This window comes from Chrysemys picta, chromosome 4, assembly GCF_011386835.1.
Source record: "Chrysemys picta bellii isolate R12L10 chromosome 4, ASM1138683v2, whole genome shotgun sequence".
Lineage (NCBI taxonomy): Eukaryota > Metazoa > Chordata > Testudines > Emydidae > Chrysemys > Chrysemys picta.
The window spans coordinates 100,792,119-100,814,271 of NC_088794.1; the positions used below are offsets into that span (position 1 = coordinate 100,792,119).

Consider the following 22,153-nt stretch of genomic DNA (forward strand, 5'->3'; position numbering starts at 1 on the left):
GCAAGACAAAATTGTAAAAAAGAAAAAGAAAAAAAAATAGAAAAAAACATCAACCCATGCCTTAAAAAGAAAAAAAAAAAAAAACTTCAATACTTTCTAGTTGTTGTCCTTGACTTCTAGTGCCATTAGACTGGTATTTCTGAAACACCATTTCTCCATTAGATTTTGGAGTGACCTGGTCATTCAATTCCAGACATGGCTTTCTGTCTTCACCCAACCTCAACTAATTGCACAACCAAGTAACAAGGAAGGCTGTGTGGACTCTTAACATCTACTGGGCTGTTGACATTGTCATGCATCCCATTCGCCTTTCTGCATCACCTTTGATTAAAATTAATGGCCCATTCCCACGATTGGGTAGCTTATTTCCAATCCATTTATCAGCCTAGGACAGTGGTTTCATGGCAAATGTTCAGAACTCTGTTTTAGAACACTTTGTGCATATCCTGAAAGGTCAGCACTTTGAGCCGAAAGAACATTTTAATGACAAGAACACCGTTTAGATTTTTAAGGGTACATTTGTTAAAGGTTGTGAAAAATCAGCATCTGAAAAATTAACTTCAGATTCTTAACTAGAAGTTACAGTAAAACCTCACTAATTTGCACCAAGACTAGGATATCCATTGGGGTAGTTATAAATTAGTGTGTAAGTGAACAACCAAAAGAACGGGGGAAATGCACTGCAAGATATACTTTATTCATTCATTTTGACGTGTACTAAGAAGAGTACTCTAGTATATTGTAAAAATAAGTGTTAATAATACAACACCTCACTATAGTGCCATATCAGCTATTAAGCCTTGGTAGAGAGCAAAAAACAGTGGTTTTTTTTTTAACCCAGATATAAAATATATGGATGAGAGATGGGCAGATTAACAAAGCTCTACTTTATGTTAATCTCTGAAACCCATTGAGTCACACCGTAACAACACGATAAATCAATATTCTGAAAATTTCTTCATCCTGACAGTAGTGAAGAATAGGATAACTGTTGCCTACTTCTAACTGCTGATTCTAATGTTTGAAAATAGTTAAATAAGAGGCTCGGATGCTTTGGTTAAAACTTCATTTATCTTAAAACCGCATTATTATTGAACAGATTTGACATTAACTAAAGAGAAAATAATATTAGACTGTATTTTAAGATGTATTTTAAAACTTCATATCTGCATGAAAAATAAAAAAAGGAATCAATATGTTCTAAAACTATACAAAAACAAAACAAAAAACTGGAAACTGTGCTCACATTGCTAGTGTGGGTGAGTTTTATACAGGTCTGGTGGCCAGGGGAACACAGCTGCCGCATGTATGAGGGAGGGTGGTGTTTCTTTTTGTTTCCCTGCTACCTTTTCCCCTGCCTCCCCATGTGGCTCAGTGGCAGGTTATCTCATGGCATCCAGGTAATGGAGCTTAACCCCCCACTCCTGCTGACACTGGACAACAGGCCCATGAGGGACCAACTGATTGGCTCTTGCCTGCCAAGGTGAAAGAAGGGGAATGGTTTGTTTGCTTTTGCTACTGGTGAGTAGCCATTTTTGGCTCTGTCATCTCACCGACCCACTATGTGAATTCTGGCTTTCAGCAGAGGTCCCTGGGCAGGTCTGAGGGTGCAGGAGGCGCAAGGATCGCACACCTGTCCTCAGGTTTGTAGAACCTCAGCCTTTGGTACCCAGTTGAAGTCTGCACTGGAACAGTCTGCTGGGTATTCTGGGGAGTGGTTTTCCATTGGTTAAGGGTTTTTAATAATGTTTTGGCCTCCAAATTTAACCACTATGGCATCTATGTCTGATTGTTTTGGTCCAAATTAAATCTACATGCTCATTAAACCAAGGGAAAGCAGACAGGGAGAGTGAGGCTCTCTGTTCACTATGAGAGGGAACTCTTCCTCAGTTCTCTTCTTCCTCAAACTCAGGTTAGCACTGGAAGTGAAGTGAGTTACTGGTAATGGAGAGAAGGTTACGGCTCTTGTTGCAGGAAGGGGGGGAAGGTGAAGGAGAGACAGCAGAATCTGATTTTCTTGGCTCATCTCTCATAGCTTAGAAACATTAAGACAAGCATTCTGGGTTAGTGAATACCTGTGCCAAATGTTCTGAGCATTTTAGACTTCAATTAATCATCCTAAATACAAAAATAAATATACATCCAACTGGAGGAGTTATTCACAGAAACATCAGATCCAATTCCTCATTGTTTTCCTCTTTGTAACATTTTACTTTCAATTAGGGGTGTCAAGCAATTAAAAAAAATTAATTGTGCTGTTAATAAAAATACCATTTATTTAAATATGTTTGGATGTTTTCTACATATTCAAATATAATGATTTCAAATACAACACAGAATACAAAGTGTACAGTGCTCACTTTACATTTATTTTTATTATATTTGCACTGTAATAAACAAAAGAAATAGTCTAAAACAAGTACTGTAGTGCAATATCTTTATCATAAAAGTTGAACTTACAAATGTAGAATTACGTACAAAAAATAACTGCATTCAAAAATAAAACAATGTAAAACTTTAAAGCCTACTAGTCCAATCAGTCCTACTTCTTGGTCAGCCAATCACTCTGAGAAACAAATTTGTTTACATTTAGAGGAGATAATGCTGTCTGCTTCTTGTTTACAATGTCACCTGAAAGTGAGAACAGGTGTTCTCATGGCACTGTTGTAGCCAGCGTCACTAGATATTTATGTGCCAGATGTGCTAAAGATTCGTATGTCCCTTCATGCTTCAACCACCATTCCAGCGGACATGTGTCCATGCTGATGATGGCATTTGCTCGATAATGATACAAAGCAGCGTGGACTGACGCACGTTCATTTTCATCATCCCAATCAGATGCCACTAGCAGAAGGTTGATTTTCTTTTTTTGTGGTTCGGGTTCTGTAATTTCCGCATCGGAGTGTTACTCTTTTAAGACTTCTGAAAACATGCACCACACGAATGTTTAGCATAACTGGCATGTAAATACGTTGCAGTGCCGGCTACAAAAATGACATGTGAACGCCTGTTCTTAAGCGGGCAGCATTATCTCCCATAAATGTAAACAAACATATTTGTCTTAGCAATTGACTGAACAAGAAGTAGGACTGAGTGGACTTGTAGCCGCTAAAATTTTACATTGTTTTGTTTTTGAGTGCAGTTAGAAACAACAAAAATCTACATTTTTAAATTGCACTTTCACAATAAAGAGATTACACTACAGTACTTCTATGAGGTGAACTGAAAAATACTTTTTCTTTTATCATTTTTACAGTGCAAATATTTGTAATAAAAATAATAATATATAGAGTATTGTACACTTTGTATTCTGTCATAATTTAAACCAACATATTTGAAAATGTAGAAAAAAATCCAAAAAATATTTAATACATTTCAATTGGTATTCTATTTGTTTAACTGTGTGATTAAAACGGTGATTAATCGCGATTACTTTTTTTAATTGCGATAAATATTATTTCAGTTAATGGTATGCGTTAACTGCAATCGACAGCCCTACTTTCAATAGAAAATTCTGACTGAGAAACAGAAGGCAGAGACCAAATTCTGTCTTTTATACTGCTGAGAACCTCATTAGCACTTCACAAATAACAAAAACACAGTATTTTATTTCAATAAATATATGTATGCCCACAAGGTTTCCAAACATAAAAAAGTAGAGTTATTTTTGAAGACAGGTATCTATAGTACATAGCACCAAACTTTGTAGGCTTCTGAGAGAACTGCATGGGAGCCTAAATACCAGCATTATTAGCACCATTTATCGGTACACTACTGTTTGAAATCTCAGAATCATTGAAATGTAGGACTGGAAGGGACCTCGATAGGTCATCGAGTCCAGTCCCCGGCACTGAGACACGACTAAGTATTATCTAGACTAATCCCTAACAGGTGTTTGTCTAACCTGTTCTTAGCAACTTCCAGTGGCAGAGATTCCACAAGCTCCCTAGGTAATTTGTTCCAGTGCTTAATTACCCTTACCCACAATTGTTAAGGTTGGTTTAAAAAAAGTATACTTGTAGCTTCATGCTGTTGTTGATTCATTTTTTGCTTTAAAACACAATTCATGAGGATAGAAATTTCCACACTGAGGAATTTTCAAGCTACTTTGTAAATGTAACTGCTTGAATGGGAACAAGATTGCTGACTAAACCTGACAGGAACTTGGGATTCCTGTTCGGAGGGAAATGCTGAAGTTAAAAAAAAAAAAAAAAATCATTCTGCATACAAATGAAACCTTAACATTTCCCACAGAATGGGGAATTTTATTCCAAAATTTTATTTTGAAAAACAAAACAAAACATAAAACAATGGTGAGGCTCATTGAGCTGCCAAGAGACCTGGCAACCCTGCTTCTAGGCTCCCTGCTGAATGCCATAATCTCTGAAAGCAATAGTTAGGCCTCTGCTCAAGAAACCATCTCTTGATGTGGACACTCTCACCAAATAATACCATCTCAAACCAAATTTTTTGATGGAGGATTGAGACAAAGCAACTGCAGTAATATCCAGACCTCCGATTTCCTTAATTCCCATCACTCTGGCTTAAATCTTGAAGATGTTATGGAGGCTATGCTGCCTGAAGATCAAATGTTTTTTTTATCAATTATTTTAGATCCATCAGCTCTGTTTTTACACTCTTGACCACAATGTATTGTAGATTTGTCTATGGACTCTTATGGGTAGACAGAGCTGCTTTTTAGAGGTTCTATTGGTCTCTTTCTGAGAAATCTTCAACGGTAATGCTGTGTGACTGACCATTTGCCACAAAAGCGCTCTCAGACAGTACAACACTGCCACCCATCTGTTCAATATATACATGTCTCTGTTTAGAGAGATAGTGAGGCAGACTTGGCCATGGTGCTTTTAGATATCCAACTTCGTTTTTAATTCAGACACGGATGGTGAGGCCCAGTAACTTTTTCTCCATATCCAATACTGGGTCCTGAATGAATTACTTGTGTGAGCCTCAATTCACAGATGACTGACATAATGGTTGTAGTTTGGGGAATTAACCTGAAGACATGATGAAGAATAGATCAGTACTCCCAAATGAGGTAGTATGCCCATCATTTGTAACTCAGGTTCACAAACTGGGACTCATATTGTCTTCTACTGCTTCTGGATCCTCCGGAGACTTCAGAGGCACTTTTTCCACACTGTGCTTTGTAACAATTTTTTCTGGGCATAGATCAATGTCTATGTTTGTGTTGCCTGGAGATTGTATGAATGTAATACCATCCACACGTGGCTGAACCCAAAGACCACTTGGAAACTTCAGCTAGTGCAGGTGTTTGCTCACTTATTAAAACCTGTATAGATCAAAGGCAGGATATTACAAAAGTATTCCTTAGTGTACAGTTGCTTCCAGTTTGTTTCTGGGTGAACTTTAGGATGTTGGTTTTGACCTATAGGTCTCTGCTCCAGGAAGCTGATCTACCCTGGCCCCACTATAATTTAGATCAATGTATGGTCTCTAAGGAACTATATGCCAGTGGAGGATCACTATAGTTCCACCACACGCCTTGTCTAGTCCTCCCCACCATGCCCATATCTTCCCTGATACATCCACTGTGTCAGGGATGTGATGCTGATGCAGGAAACAGCTTTGCTGGCTTTATGTAGGTTTGGGAATTCACTGCTGGGGAGAGTACACCAACAGCGGAATTCTCTGCTGGTCATTTGTGCTAAGAATGGGGTTTCTTTGTGCCCCAAGGTTTAAAAGGAAGGGAACTGGTGACTGGGCAATATAAGTCATGGGTCATCATCTCTGGAACTCATTCCCACTCATGGTCTAACAAAGCCCGAATTTATTGAGCTTTAGGGCAAACTGCAGGGCTTGTATATTTTCCTAGGATTTTTCTGAAGGTGTGGAAAGAGACGGAAGGGAAGGGGAAAGATTTTATTTTGGATGGATTGAATATGCTCTTCTTGTGGATACTGATCAAATGTGTTTTCATAACATCAAAGCCTAGAACTTGAGACAGACACATTTAATACATTGAAAGAAAAAATACTTATCACATCTTAATTCTTAAGTGAGCTTATATAAATACAGTACTTCAGTATATTTTAAATATATACCATAAATTAAATTTCCTTTATTTATGAAGGAAAGAGACAATCCCTTCTAGAATTGCTAAAATTTTGTATTTGACAGCACAAATTACATACAGCTTATTTTTATTTTTTAAAGGGTAACCTGAAGTCTATCGTAGGTAATGATTCATTAAAAATTAAGTCTGATTTGTGTACTACAGAAGCTTGTACAAGGCCACAAAAATGACAATCACTTGGGTTGAAGGATCCTTTAGTGAGTCATCTAGTTCATCCCCTTGTATCATGCCAGGATTTATTTCATTAAACATACTTGATAGATGAGTGTCAGGTCTAGCCTTGAATTTTTCAGTGAAGGTGATTCCACAACCTTCCCAGGCAGATTGTTCCTGTACTTAACTGTTCCTATAATTATGAATTTTTTCTAGTATTTAACTTCATCTTCCCAACTGCAGCTTAAGCCTATTACTACTAGTTCTGCCCTTAATTCAATAGTAGGAATAACTGGCCACTGACATTTTCATAGCATCCCCTTTTACATATGTAAATAGTTATTCCTGCCCTCCAACATCTTTACTCTAAACTGAAAAGGTCCATTACTCTGAACTCTCCTCTGTGTCATATTTTCAAATGCTTAATGATTTATTATTCTCTTAAATTTTTCAAATTTGTTCAAGATGTCCAAAATACTAACCTGTGTGTAGTAGGTGCTAGACAGTGGGTAATTACAAGCCCCTCCCCCCAAAAAGAGGAGGTTATGTTAAAGCATTTATGTTAAAAACAACATCAACAACCCCTTTAACTGTATATTTTAAATTTTTTTAGGGTGTGTGTATAAGGGGTCACCCGACCTCAATGGACTCAGGGAAGGAGTGAGAGTCTTTTAAGGACAGTACTCGGAAGGGATCTGTCCTTGTGCTCACAAGAGTGTCCCTTACTCTCATGGGAAGCCCGGGAGAAGAGTCTTTGGGCTTAGACACTGAGGGCTCCGCTTCTTAAGCATGTGCTTAGAAGGGCGCTGTTCATTGGGTTAGGCCAATGTACAGCGGTCTTTTTGGCCTAGATCAGAGAGGGGCTTCATAGCCTTCTCCATTAAGTATTTTCTAAGGCAAAAGGTCACAAGCTTTGCGAGTACTCTGTGGAACAGAGCGACAAATGCTGCACTTTGATGAAATGTGTGTCTCATCCAGACAGTAGCGGCAGCATTGGTTTGTTCAAGTTTGATGGAGCAGTATCTAGGGCAGACAATATAGTTTTTGAAGCCCAGGAGTCTGGGCATAGTTCCTAACCATGGGGAGGGAATTCCCGATCCAAGGAAACAAACTAGACTAATTACACTAAGACTAACTGAACTAAGTTAAAGAATAACTATTTACAATCTTACAGGTTTACTGAAAGGCTGAAGCAAGAGAGGACACTGGATTCTGACTCAGACTATGCAGCTGTAAGAAAGAGCTGATAGGGCACTGACCTGCACTGCTTCTTTTACTCTCACTTGGGAGCACGAGGAGGCCAACAAACAGTGCTTGTTAAAAATCTCTGGACTCATGCGCATGTTGAACATGCATACCCACATGTGGAATACACAAAGGGACCAACACTCGAAAAAGAAGTGTATTTTTTTAAAAATTCAGAAACTTAGGAAATTTATCATTAAGTTCTCTGCACCAACTTTAACATTGCACCATATTCTTCCCCACCATCTTTAGGTGGGAGACCTTCATGAGATGTCACAAAACTCAAGTCTATCTTGAATTAATTAATAATGAATGTATTAAATTAATTAGTAATGAATTAATTCCCACTATTTGGTGTTTAATTGTACACTGATATCATCTGTGCCCACCATTTCAGTGGGTCCACACAGTATTATGGGGAAAAGGGCAGTAGGGAGATGCAATGATCAAATCTCTTCTCTGTATCGGAAAGGTGCCGGGGGATTTGAGGCTTGAAACGTGTTCTTAGTATCTGGAACCTGCACAAGATACATGATTTAGAGAGGAAAGCAGCATCCTGCCCGTGCAACATGCAGGACCCAGATGGATTAAGCAGAAGAGCAGGAGATGCACTGTATGCATCTTGTGACTTGCAGGTACATATGACTTGATGAGTGACTGGAGGGAAAATAGTGGGGCATGAAAAAGCTGGCAGCTGCATGCCTAAGTAAAGCCACATGCAGATATATGGGTCAGTGACCAATGTGTAGAGTGGACAAGATGAAGGTAGATCTCTGGACTTTATGTGCAGGTCAAAATGACAAATAGGAGAGAATCAGTGGCATTTGAAGCCCCTAAATAAGGTTAAGATTTTGTCATGGGTATTTTTAGTAAAAGTCAGAGACAGGTCGCAGGCAATAAACAAAAATTCATGGAAGCCCCATGACCTGTCCCTGACTTTTACTAAAAATACATGGGGGGGAGTGGGAGGGCTAACAGTTGGAGCCCTGCCGAGGGATGACCATCGTGCACCTCTCCAGCCCCTTCTTCTGCAGCGGGGGCAGACAGCTTCTCCAGCCCTGCCACTCTGGCAGGGGCTGAAGCCAAAAAAGTCATGGAGGTCCATTAAGAATCTGTGACCTCCGTGACAAAATAATATCCCGACCCATAAACAATAGAGCATATTAGGTCTGTGGAAGATGCAGGGGAATGTTGTCTCTGATTCATATTTGAAAGGTAAGTTGAGATGTATAGTCTCTGGCCTACTGGAAGAGGACTGGTTGGGTATAGAGTCAAGGTATATTGTCTCAACATTAATCCCCTTAATGACAATTTGTGTTTCTTGTTTTTTTTAAGCAGAAAAATATTTTTGTAAGCTCATAACCCAATAATGCGTGAACAGATTAAAACTGTATTTTATAATTTATGCTCATGAGTCACAAGCTCTGTTGGTAGAATTTATAACCTGCATGAAACCCTGACTGTGATTCTTCCCCCCCAAAAAGGTAGATAAAATATTGGTTGCAAAATTTTTTTTACAAAAATTGTCTGTTTCAGAGGTCATGAAACTTTTTGACCAATTTTGCCATTATGTAGATATGTGTTTGTGCCTTATTTTCCCTATAAGCCATATGGTTTAACTGACAGAGCACTGGTGATTAGGAAATCTTAAATTTGTATTTCCACCTCTGCTACTGCCACTTGACACTTCACACTCATATAGCCTTTTACAGGCTATACCCATTTTACAGACAGGAAAAGACCTATTTTGTGACTAATTTAGTGGGCTGGGAATCAAGATATGGATTCTTATCCTGTTTCTGACACGGATTTACTATGTGACATGTTATTTTGTAGGGCTGAGGACTGACTTATAATAAATGCATTATTCTAACTCCACAGTAGTTGAAATGACTCTATATTAATTGCTTCACTTGGTTTGCTAACAATAATCCTATTAATATAACCAAGAAAATCCCAAGAAAGTATGTGCCTTTTTTGTGACAGCATAGCATTATCCAGTGTATCAATTTAAAATGATCAAGTCCTTCTCTTTAATAACTACTGTCTGGCCAGTAATCCTTTGGCTTTATATTTGTATATAATGACTTAATCTTATTTTACTGATTTCAGTTAATTGTTTAATATGCCAATATTGTGTTGTATTTTAATTATTTCTCAAATGTTCGTGATTCCTTCACCTATTCTACTCATCCATGAATATACACAACCCATATACTTTCCATTTCATCCTCCAAATTGTTAATACAAATACTTAATAATATTGGACTTGCTTGCCTATTGGTACCGCCAAACAGGTTAAAAATATCAGTATATGTCTTTAAGTCATTCAAGAGAAATGTTGCAAAAAAATGGAAGTGTCACTAAAATGCTAATTTACTTAAGAGTCTTATAACAAAAAGCAGCTTTATACACAAGTCTGAAAAGTAGCACCATCTTGTCTTTTACATAAAACTGGAAACAGCTAACATCCTGGAAATACAGTACCCAATATAATCTAAAATAGTGTATTTTCCCCCCAGTACTTCTTGACTCTGTCAGTTATGAACAACTTTTTTTCCATACCCTGTCTTTAATATCACTTGTAAGATGTTTTTGTTATTATTATTACTACAGTAATTACAAGCCAGAGCCAAAAAAATAGTACTGAGCTTTTCCAGACCTGAACCACTAAGTTCCTATGTTTGATTTAAAAAAAAAAATGTTCTAAGTTTTAAGTTCCACTAGAATCATGTAACCCACATTTCTTTAATTTCCCTAGGTTTATGTTATATGAAACCATACTACATGGCTTACAAAAATTGATACACTATGTCCTAAGAAATTCCTTTATCTACTAAAATTGTTATCCTATCACTGAAAGAAACTAAGTCTGGCACGACTTGCTTTTGGATAAATCCATAATACTTACTATTTATCACTTAAGCTATTTTCTGTTCCTTTTTGTAAAAGTTAGGACATTATTTGTTCAATAGAGGTATTAGTTTTAGGTGAAACTAATATGTGTGTTGTATTATCTTTCTACATAAGAAATCTCTTTGAAGAATACAACAGTTTACTATAGTACTAGGTTGCAGCTGTCTTATTTTGATATAATCTCACCACAGAAGGATTTCAAGATATAAAAACTATAAAGGATAGTTACCTGCTCCGTAACTGGCATTCTTCGAGATGTGTTACTCCAGTCTATTCCACAGTAGGTGTGTGTGCTTGCCACGTGCACTGGTGCATAGGGTGGGAGAAGACAGAGTAACCTTGCACCGGCGGGTGAAAAGCCAATATGGCTGTGAGGTGCATCCTGACCGAGGCCGGTGCCAGACCGTGGGTCCTAAGGGACAAAAGGTAGTCCAGGGCGAACTGGATAGGAGCGGTGGAGGGGGGAAACTCCTCGCTCGCTCACCCACCTGGTAAATCTGGACCACTTCACCACGTACGTCCGACACGTGGACCGCTTCCTGCTTTCCAGGAGGACCCGCCTAACCTGCTCCGAACACCTGTTCTCCTCCTCATTTAGCCACGGAGCAGCCACGCTGTCAGGTGGAGCGTGGCCAGGTTGGGATGGAGGAGGCGTCCCCCGTCTTGGGAGAGGAGGTCCAGGCGGAGCAGTAGCACCCTCGGGGGGGCCACGCAGGGGCTATGAGAATGACCCTCGCCTTGTCCACCTTTACCTTCTCCAGGACCTTGGCGATGAGGGGGAGCAGGGGGAAGGCATAGAGGAGCTGGATTCATGAGGAATGCGTCGGAGATTGCGCCTTCCCTCACCCCTCCCCTGGAGCAGAACTGAGGGCAACGCCGGTTCTGGCGGGTTGCAAACAGGTCGATCTGGGGAGCTCCCCACTCTAGGAAGATCCGGTGGGCGACCTCCGAGTGGAGCGACTACTCGTACTGTGGGGAGAAGATCCTGCTGAGGCGGTCCGCTTGCGTATTGTGTACACCCGGGAGGTGAGCAGCCCTCAGGGAGATATCGTGGGCTATACAGAATTCCCATAAGGCCAGGGCTTCCCGGCATAGGGCTAGGGAACAAGTACCACCTTGCTTGTTGATATAGTACATGGCGGCGGTGTTGTCCGTGAGGACTCTGACTACCCTGCCATGGAGATGCGTGAGAAACGCCATACACTCCTACAGATCTTGCACCGGTTGCTAATATGAGTCTCACTCAGGCAGCGAAGACACACAACATGGGGGTCGCTCCTGGGCATAGAACGGCGACAGGAGTCGCACGACTTGAAGCTTGGGGTGCAGGGCGTGCCCCGAGCCCAAGCTAACACTGAGAACAATGCGACAAACGGTACCGCTAGAGAAGAAGGGCTGCAGCAAAGCTGGAGCGCTAAGTTCCAACTACCTTCACTGGCAGCAAGAAGGAACTGAGGGTGGGGGGAGCCCATGGCTCCCCTTATAGCGCGATATACAGGCGCCACTCCAGGGGTCACCGCGGGGCTCCCCGGCTACGGATACTGCTAAGGGAAAAACTTCCGTCACCAGTGCACATGGCAAGCACACACACCTACTGCAGAATACACAGGAGCAATCACTCGAAGAAGAATAATTTATTATCACGGTAAGAGAAATAATTCTTTAAATGCTAATTTAATTTCACTGTAATTAATGTTAATTACTGTACCATGTTTAAAACTTTTTAATAGATAGAAAATTAAATCATCCTCTAATATCAAAGTGAACATTTTCTAAAATAAATTCTTAAATGACTTTAAAGATATGGAATGTGGAAAGATTCAGTGCATTAGTTCAAAAATATCAGAAACTTCACTTACAGATAAACAAGTGAATTTTTCTAGCAGATCTTTAATACATAAAGCATTTTGCAGCTAATATTTCTTATCCTTCCTTCTAAGTTTCATACGGCCTAGATTATGGCTAATATCTCATGACACCAAAAGTAATACCACAGCAGATATTAAAGCATTTTTTTCAGCTACTTATTCCATAAAATATTAATTGCACGCCTGTGCATGTGCTGTATATATAGGGTATTAGGTAACTGAGTTCCTGCTCAGTTCTAAATCAATAAAAGATAACATGTACAGCATCAATCATTTTTTACTCTTCCTTTACATAATACAGCATGTGTTGAGGTCTCTTTTTTCCCCTTAAGTAAACAGTCACTGAGATCTTTGAAGCTAACGTACCATAGGTTAGATTGTGCTATAGATTCTTACCTAAGAAAGAGAGATTTTTCTCCAGCAGCATTTCTCGCAGCAGGACTTCATGCTCATGCCCAATAGCACTGATGGATTTAAGTTAAGGAAAAAGTACTATATGTTTGGAATGAAACTAAATTCAGAACACTGTTACAGCTAGAATATGATGCCCCACATCTTAAGTACTTAGTGCTTTTTAAAAATCAGGGCCCTTTATGGTGTGTCAAGTTGGGTACCCAAAAACTGAGGCACCCAAAATCACCAGCTACTTTGGAAAATTTATACCAGTCTTTAAGTAAAAATAAAATAAAAAAAAAACACCTCACAAATGAGAAAAGGCAGGTATCACCATGATCAACTTTCTTCAATATACCCAAGAATAGTATTTATCTTGCTTTCATTTTCTTCTCCAAAAGAGCAAAGTGTGAAACTAAAATGAGTGCCTTTATAGCTGGAAATTTTGGGTCTGATCTTCGGCTTTGTACTCAAGACTCTCACTGAAGTCAATGGGAGTTTTGCCTAAGTACATAAACCACAATAAATTGGATAACAATAAAATAATTTAAGATTTTGTTCTTTAAATACTGAAACTTCTTACACATAAAGATATACTCTGAAGCCATCTGATGTATCTCACTGTATCAAAACAGCCTTTTAATTGATTTTTTCAGCTATATGAAAAACCAGTATTATGTAAAGGAGAATCTGTAAATGAATCTTAAAAACAACTACAATTCCTAATTTTGTTTAGGATATCTTATACAAACTGATAAACTGCAGAAAGAATTACCATTATAATTAATTACTCTCACTTTTATCAGCACTTACTGCTGAACTGCAAAAAAGCCAATCATAAGGAATCACTTAATACATATACATCATTGTCTCTATCAACTGAAAGCGTGTGCTACATTAAACTATACTGGCAATGACAGAACCAAAAAAGGAAAATGAATGATGGCAAAAATATAAGACAAATAGTGCAAACAGAATTGATAATGCACCATAAGCAGAAACACTTAGACTTAGTCTATAATAATACCTATTATTGATGAATAGCAGTGACCATGGGGCAAAACTTTTAAATAACCTCACAAGCCATTTTCTGCTCATGCAATCCAACAGCCTAGTTTCCCGTAAGCATCTGAACTATTACTGAAAAATAGCCTCCTGGCATTTACAAAGAGGTAGACTTCATACTTTAGTCCATGCATATATAATTAGATAGTTATATTTAAAATCAATACGCAATCCTTCAGAAGACATTATGCTTTTAAAACCTTAACTTTAAATTGATTTTTAACTATTTTATGTGCCTTAAAATTAGCATCTAATTCAGCAACATACACTCTCAGATAATGCATTCACACAGTAAAATATCACCAAACTTTACTGTAACAATCTTCGGTTGACAAACTTTTTGTGTTTCCTAATAATGCCATCATTTTTTGTGCAAGCTGTTTTGAAGTCCAGGGGGGAAAACAGACTACAGATTACAGAAAAATGCACTATTTCTTAACAAATTAATATAAAGCAGAGCTGTATAGAATAATGCATCTTTTTTATAAAATAAAGTTAGTTTTTACAGCTTAGAAGCATATATTCAGATTCTTCATGACAAGAATACAACCTCATGTACCTAATTTAACAGGCCTTATGATTAACAATCCTTTAAAAGATAAGATGATGTTTAATGAATATACTTATATATAATTATACTTAATGTTTCAGTGTACCCTCAAAGAATATACATTAACTCCCCACTTAACGTTGTCTCGCTTAACGTAGTTTCGATCTTACGTCCCTGCTCAATTATAGAACATGCTCCATTTAAAGTTGTGCAGTGTTTTGCTATAATGTCATTTGGCTGCCTGCTTTGTCCACAGGTGGCAGTCCCCCATCTGCTCCCCTACGCCCCCTCCACAGCGCCTCCCACCCGCCGGCAGGCCCCGTGGATCAGCGCCTTCCCCCTCCTCCCCCCGCCTCCTGTCCGCGGCAATCAGCTGGCTTGCGGCGTTCAAGGGGGGGGGGAGGAGCGAGGACTCGGTGCGCAGGCTCCCCCCCACTTCCCTGCCTCCCGAACGCCGCAAGCCAGCTGATTGCCACAGGCAGGAGACAGGGGAGGGAGGGGGGAGGCGCGAGGACGCGGCGTGCAGAGTAAAGGAGGAGGAGAGGAAGGAAAGCAGAGGCAGGTTAAGGGTGGAGGTTTGGGGGAAGGGGTGGCGTGGGCAGGCTGAGGTTGAGCCCCCTGCCCCTGGTGCTTGCAGAGTAGGGGAAGCTCCCACTGCTGCTACGCAATGTGCTTCTCCTAGCCTACAGCACCTTCAGCCACCCTGCCTGCCTCATTGTCTCCAGTGCCAGTGGGCTGTGCCTGTGTGGGGTAAGGCGGGGCACCTCCAAACTATAGTACTGTACTGTACTATATGGCAAAAAAAAATTTCCCTGGAACCTAACCCCGCTCCCCCCATTTACATTCATTCTTATGGGGAAATTGGATTTAACATTGTTTCACTTAAAGTCGCATTTTTTAGGAACATAACTACAACATTAAGTGAGGAGTTACTGTACCATACAAATAGACTTCGGGCCCAAATATGCTTTCATTACAGTTAATGGGAGCAGGATTGGGCCCTTACTATATACCATACCAAGTAAATCTGAGGAAAAGTGGCAGGAAATGAGGCCATTTTTTATTAAGCGATGCAAACACTATGACTGCAGAGTGTATTGGGGGTATAAGAAGAAATATCTCCTTTAATACATATGAACAGGGAATAATTTATTTCTCCATGTTTAACTGCTTCCCTTCCTTCCTAATACAGGGTGAAATTCCTACCCCCCTCCAAAACCTCATTGAAATTTGTACAGAGAACTCTCTAGGACTAGGGGGAGGAAATCCACTCACCATCCTGCAGACTGGATACAATGCCACAAACTGAAGGTTTCTCTTCCAAGCATGGGCTGAAATAGATCAGCAACCCTTCCATATGCCCAATAAAGTGCTTTTGGGCCACTGAATCTGCACAAAAGTGGTGCCTTCCCAATACACTCCTTCATCCTCACCCATTCAGGCCTGTATAGAATCCCCTGTCTGCTGCAACCACTGAGCGCTGACCTTTCCTCCACAGTGCTCAGCTCATTGTGGAGATACCTCTGACACTCTCTCCCGCTTTCAAAAATAGTTATTTTTCTATACCTTATGTCCTACTTTCCTTGAAGAAGAGGAGAAAAGAGCTGCACTGGAATGTCAGATACAGCATTTAAAATTTAAATCAGAACTTGAAAAGCACTTCAAAAAATCCAAAGGAAACATCAAATTACTTAAGAATATTGCAATACTGGACAGCATCTATGGCACTTTAATGACTTTATATGAATCACAATATGATGTTCTCTCACCAAAACCAAGGAGGTTTCAACTAAACATATGCATGTACAGCTGCTGAACTGATAACTTACCTTGACCTATCTGATTTTAGTTAAACAGCATAAGGGAAAGGACTGCAGTGACCCTATACTCAATTGAATGTAAAATAGAGGAGTATGAAATGTGTTTTGTGAAGCGGAACTTTATGTCAGGTTAAAGCTAGACACATCTCCTCCACAGAGTCTAAGCTCGTCAATTGTGCACCTAAAATTTTATGGGAAAGGATACTGTTTGATGCAGTCCACCAGTGGTCCATAACAACAGTCATTCACAGTACACTGCAGACAAATAAGAGAAGTAATATAGTGATGGTCAACTACAAATCTATTATAGTTAAACAGTATGCTAAAAACAGTAATTACTTTTCCTCCAAAAGGCTATCAAAGGCTGTTTGGATATAATCACAGAAAACAAAAATTGCATGCTTTTTGTTCACTATAAAAGGAAGCTATTAAAAAGTGAAATGCTCTCCTCACAAATATTGCATTGCCATTTATGGTGCACCCTGACCTCAGTGATAGTTTATGATGACAGTAATTAAATGAGGTTTAAAATCCTTTACTCTGCTAGGCAGATAACAGCATTGCCACTGAAAAAAGATGGCTGTGATTAATACCTGATAGATTTGATTTGCTAGAACTCCATCTGGAATCTGAGAAGGGTCCCGCAGCATACTATTTATAAGAGTCTTGGAAGCTATGGAAGAAGAAGAAAATTGTTAGCTCACTATGAACATATCATTAACTTGTCAAAAAAGTGGAACATACTTTTAAAAAGGAAAATGTTGGCTACACTGATAAAACGAGGTTACTTACCTGTAACTGAAGGTTCTTCAAGATGTGTGGTCCCTATCTGTATTTCACTGAAGGTTATGCGCATGTGTTATACGCCCAGAGCTGAAGCTTTTGAAAGTAGTACTGTTTGGCGGACCACACATGCGCCCCGTGCTGCCTCGTGGTCTTTCCCAAGGCCATAAAGGGTGTGGTAGGCCACCAGTGTCTCCAGTTCCTTCTCTACTGCAGAGCTGTTGAATCCGCAGTAGAGGGGAAGGAGGGTGGGTTTGGAATAAAGATTGGGACCACACATCTCAAAGAACCTTCAGTTACAGGTTAGTAACCTCATTTTCTTCAAGTGATGGTCCCTATTGTATTCTACTGAGGTTGATTAACAAGCAGTACCTATGCAGGAAGATAGTGCAAGGAGACTATGGAATGGAGGATTGCTGCTCTGAATGAATTATTTGTCACAGAATCATGCACTAGAGCATGGTGTGTACGGAACTCCAGATGGCCACCTTGCATATGTCTGTGAAGGACACCTTGTGGAATACAGCTCTAATCAATGCTTGAGCTCTCATGGAATGGGCCCTTCACAAGGGGATTATCTTGATAATTGATAGCAGCACATAATGCACCCTGAAACTCACCTGGAGATTCTCTGGGTGGAAATGGCTTGCCTTTTCATTCTCTCCGCTATAGCAATAAAAACACAAGGAAATTTCCAAAAGGGCTTTGTCCGCTCAAGATAAAATTCAATGCCCTTCAAACATCTAACGAGTGAAGCCTTCTTTTCTCATTCGAAGCATGAGGCTTGGGGAAGAAGGTAGGTAAATGTATGGGTTGATTGAGGTGGAATTGGGAAACCACCTTGGGTAGGAACTTAGAGTGAAGTCATAGAGACCGTGTCTTTGTGGAAAGTGGTGAAGGGAGGGTTAGCCATCATGGCTCCCAATTCGCCAACCCTCCTCACTGATGTAATAATAATGAGGAAAGTGACTTTCATGGAAAGGAGAGATAGCAAGCATGAGGCCATACATTCAAAGGGGGCAGACCTCAACAAGGTGAGGACTAGGTTAAAGTCCCATTGGGGGGTGATAAGCTAAACGGGAGGGTATTTTTGCAGAAGGCCCTTCCAGAATGACACAGTTAGTGGGTGGGTAAATATTGAATGGTCGTCCACCAGTGGGTGAAAAGCACTAATGACAGCTGCATGTACCTTAATGGAACTGAGGACCAGTTCCAGTCCTTCAGATAAAGGAAATACTCCCAAAGTAGTGGGATGCTAACCACTTCAGGGACAAGGCCCTGCCGGGTAGCCCAGGCAGTGAAATGCATCCATTTGGCTCGATACAAGTGTCTTGTGGACTGGTTGAGAGAACATCTCGCACCGCCAGAGAGCATTCCTGTGCTAATGGAGGTGTTCATCCAAAAACCAAGCTGTCAGGTGAAGAGTGCATAGATTGAGGTGTTTGAATATGCTGTTGTGCTGGGTCAGGAGCTTCAGGAACATCCGAAGTGGGGGGTGCTTCAACATGTGAAAAAGTGGAAGCCAAAATTGGTGAGGCCAGAAGGGGGTGATCAGGATGGTTATTGCTCTCTCCCATCAGATCTTGTGGCTCAGTCGTGGTAGGAAGGGTAAACAGGAAGGCACAATCTGTCCAGTCTGACCAATCGAGGGCGCATCCTCCTGTGAACAATATTGGGTGCATTTGGTATTGTTGTTATTTGGAATGAGAAAAGATCCCTCACCGGGGTTCCCATCGGCCAAAGATGTCCACGATTACAGTTATGCAACTCCCATTCTTGGTCAGTTGAAAGTTTCAGCCTACTTACCTACATGCAGCAACATGCCCAGTAAGTAGACTGCTGTCAAAAGAACATGGTGTGCAATGCACCATTCCCAAAGATCCCAACACAGGACTCAGGATCTTTTCTTGTTTATGTAGAAGACTGTGATGGTGGTGCCTAACATGAGAAGAATGTATCAGTCCTGCATGACTGGTAGGAACACCTGGCAAGCTTTGCATACTGCCTGAAGTTCTAATAGGTTTATGTGCATCCTGGCCTCTCATATTGTCCACGTGCCTTGTGTCATGTGGTCACCCATGTGGGTGCCCCAGCCTGTGAGGGATGCATCCCTTATGATTGTCATGGTGGGTGAGAATGGGAGGAAGGATGAGAGGAAGACTTGTGGCAGATTCATCCACCATTGGAGTGAGGAGAGAACTTCTGGTGGCATGTGGAACAGAGCATGCATGGGTTGATGCATGGGGGAGTAGACACTTTGTAACTACAATTGAAGACGCAGCAGGTGAGCAAAGGGTGTGACATATGTGCAGACTGCCACGTGTCCCAAAAGAGATAGACAGAATTTGATAGAAACCGAAGACCTGGAAGACACCAAAGTGATTAGTTCCCTCATTGTCTGGAATCTTTCCTTTGTTAGATAAGCTCAGGTGGAAGACGCATCTATGTGAGTTCCTATGAACTCCAGGGATTATGTAGGACTTTAAAGTTGATTTTTCAACGTTGATACTGACCCCGAGGGAGGAGAGGAGTAGAAGCAGTTGGGACGTTAATTCCTGGGCCTCTTGTTTGGATTGTGCTATCACCAACCAGTCGTCCAGATATGAAAAAAAAAACAGGATCCCTTGACAGATGGACTGCCATCGCTGAGAAAACTTTTGTGAATATTCACGGGGAAGTGGTGAGTCTGAACGGTCGGACCCTATATTGAAGATGTCGAGGCCCCACCTTGAACCTCAGGAACCTTTTGTGTGTTGGATGTATAATGATATGGAAGTAGGCATCCTGCATATCGAGAACTGTAAACCATATGCCTTTTTCTAAGGAGGAAATGATTGTTGCGAGCATGACCATGCGAAACCTTGGTTTGGAAATCGAGCAGTCGAGGTGCCAGAGATCCAATATTGGTCACCATCCTCCAGTCTTTTTGGGAACTAGGAAGTAGCTTAAATAGAACCCTGTTCTCTGAAAGGAGTCTGGGATTAGCTCCACAGCTACCCTTTACAATAATGAGTCGACCTCAAGTTGGAGGAGGTCATTGCATGGGTGTTCTATGCATGTGGACTGAGGAAGAAGGCGAGATGCGGGCGTGCCATAAACTCTATGATATAGCCACTCTGGATGATATCTAGAGCCCACTTGTCCGTTGTTATGGCTTTCCATGCTGGCAGAAAGAGTTTGAGGCAGTCCCCGAAGGGGGTAAACAAAATGGGCATTGGTATAGAGTGTTTGATGGCTCTCTAAGGACACTCAGAAATACTGCTTCTGTGACATCTGGATATGTTGTGTTGATGGCTGGATAGTTGACGTAGGTTAACGGAGTCTGTGAACCTTAGAGTGCTTTTGAGGAGACTCATAGGTACATTGGTGGAATGTACCTGTGGGGCCTTGTAACAATATGATTGGGGCAGGTGGTAGAATTTCCTCTTGGGTGCTGCTGTGTAGAAACCCAGAGACCTTAGAGTGGCTCTAGAGTCCTTTAGGGAGTGTAGAGACTCGTCCGTTTCCAGATTGAAAAGATGTGATTCGTCGAATGGGAGGTCTTCTGTAGTGTTTTGCACCTCCTTGGATCCTGACACAAGGAAGAAAGGAGAGCAGCAGAATACGGACCCTGGACTTCAGAAAAGCAGACTTTGACTCCCTCAGGGAACAGATGGGCAGGATCCCCTGGGAGAATAACATGAAGGGCAAAGGGGTCCAGGAGAGCTGGCGGTATTTTAAAGAATCCTTATTGCGGTTGCAGGAACAAACCATCCCGATGTGTAGAAAGAATAGTAAATATGGCAGGCGACCAGCTTGGCTAAACAGTGAAATCCTTGCTGATCTTAAACTTAAAAAAGAAGCTTACAAGAAGTGGAAGATTGGACAAATGACCAGGGAGGAGTATAAAGATATTGCTCAGGCATGCAGGAGTGAAATCAGGAAGGCCAAATCACACTTGGAGTTGCAGCTAGCAAGAGATGTTAAGAGTAACAAGAAGGGTTTCTTCAGGTATGTTAGCAACAAGAAGAAAGTCAAGGAAAGTGTGGGCCCCTTACTGAATGAGGGAGGCAACCTAGTGACCGAGGATGTGGAAAAAGCTAATGTACTCAATGCTTTTTTTGCCTCTGTCTTCACAAACAAGGTCAGCTCCCAGACTGCTGCACTGGGCAGCACAATATGGGGAGAAGGTGACCAGCCCTCTATGGAGAAAGAAGTGGTTCGGGACTATTTAGAAAAACTGGACGTGCACAAGTCCATGGGGCCGGATGCGCTGCATCCGAGGGTGCTAAAGGAGTTGGCGGATGAGATTGCAGAGCCATTAGCCATTATTTTTGAAAACTCATGGCGATCGGGGGAGGTCCCAGATGACTGGAAAAAGGCTAATGTAGTGCCCATCTTTTAAAAAGGGAAGAAGGAGGATCCGGGGAACTACAGGCCAGTCAGCCTCACCTCAGTCCCTGGAAAAATCATGGAGCAGATCCTCAAGGAATCAATTATGAAACACTTAGAGGAGAGGAAAGTGATCAGGAACAATCAGCATGGATTCACCAAGGGGAAGTCGTGCCTGACTAACCTAATTGCCTTCTATGATGAGATAACTGGTTCTGTGGATGAGGGGAAAGCAGTGGATGTGTTATTCCTTGACTTTAGCAAAGCTTTTGATACGGTCTCCCACAGTATTCTTGCCGCCAAGTTAAGGAAGTATGGGCTAGATGAATGAACTGTAAGGTGGATAGAAAGCTGGCTAGATCGTCGGGCTCAACGGGTAGTGATCAATGGCTCCATGTCTAGTTGGCAGCCAGTTTCAAGTGGAGTGCCCCAAGGGTCGGTCCTGGGGCCAGTTTTGTTTAATATCTTTATTAATGATCTGGAGGATGGTGTGGATGGCACTCTCAGCAAGTTTACAGATGACACTAAACTAGGAGGCGTGGTAGATACACTAGAGGGTAGGGATCGGATACAGAGGGACCTAGACAAATTAGAGGATTGGGCCAAAAAAAACCTGATGAGGTTCAACAAGGACAAGTGCAGAATCCTGCACTTAGGACGGAAGAAACCCATCCACTGCTACAGACTCAGGACCGAATGTCTAGGTAGCAGTTCTGCAGAAAAGGACCTAGGGGTCACAGTGGACGAGAAGCTGGATATGAGTCAACAGTGTGCTCTTGTTGCCAAGAAGGCTAACGGCATTTTGGGCTGTATAAGTAGGGGCATTGCCAGCAGATCGAGGAACGTGATCGTTCCCCTTTATTCGACATTGGTG

The 22,153-nt window shown here is 41.2% G+C and overlaps 1 protein-coding gene across 19 annotated transcripts in view; it reads right to left on the reverse strand.

Moving 5' to 3' along the window:
• CDIN1 (CDAN1 interacting nuclease 1) overlaps positions 1 to 22,153 on the reverse strand; it is a 186,264-nt gene that overhangs the window by 92,244 nt on the left and 71,867 nt on the right. For all 19 annotated transcript variants that reach the window (XR_010600663.1, XR_010600664.1, XR_010600665.1 and 16 more), the window contains 3 exons: positions 16,719 to 16,798; positions 16,331 to 16,380; positions 12,694 to 12,761 (listed from right to left, as the gene is read on the reverse strand). Coding sequence is in view for 11 of the 19 variants with exons in the window: in XM_005299967.5 (XP_005300024.1) it covers positions 12,694 to 12,761; positions 16,331 to 16,380; positions 16,719 to 16,798 (198 nt within the window). In the remaining 8 variants the exon portion in view is untranslated. The remainder of the gene's footprint in view (positions 1 to 12,693; positions 12,762 to 16,330; positions 16,381 to 16,718; positions 16,799 to 22,153) is intronic.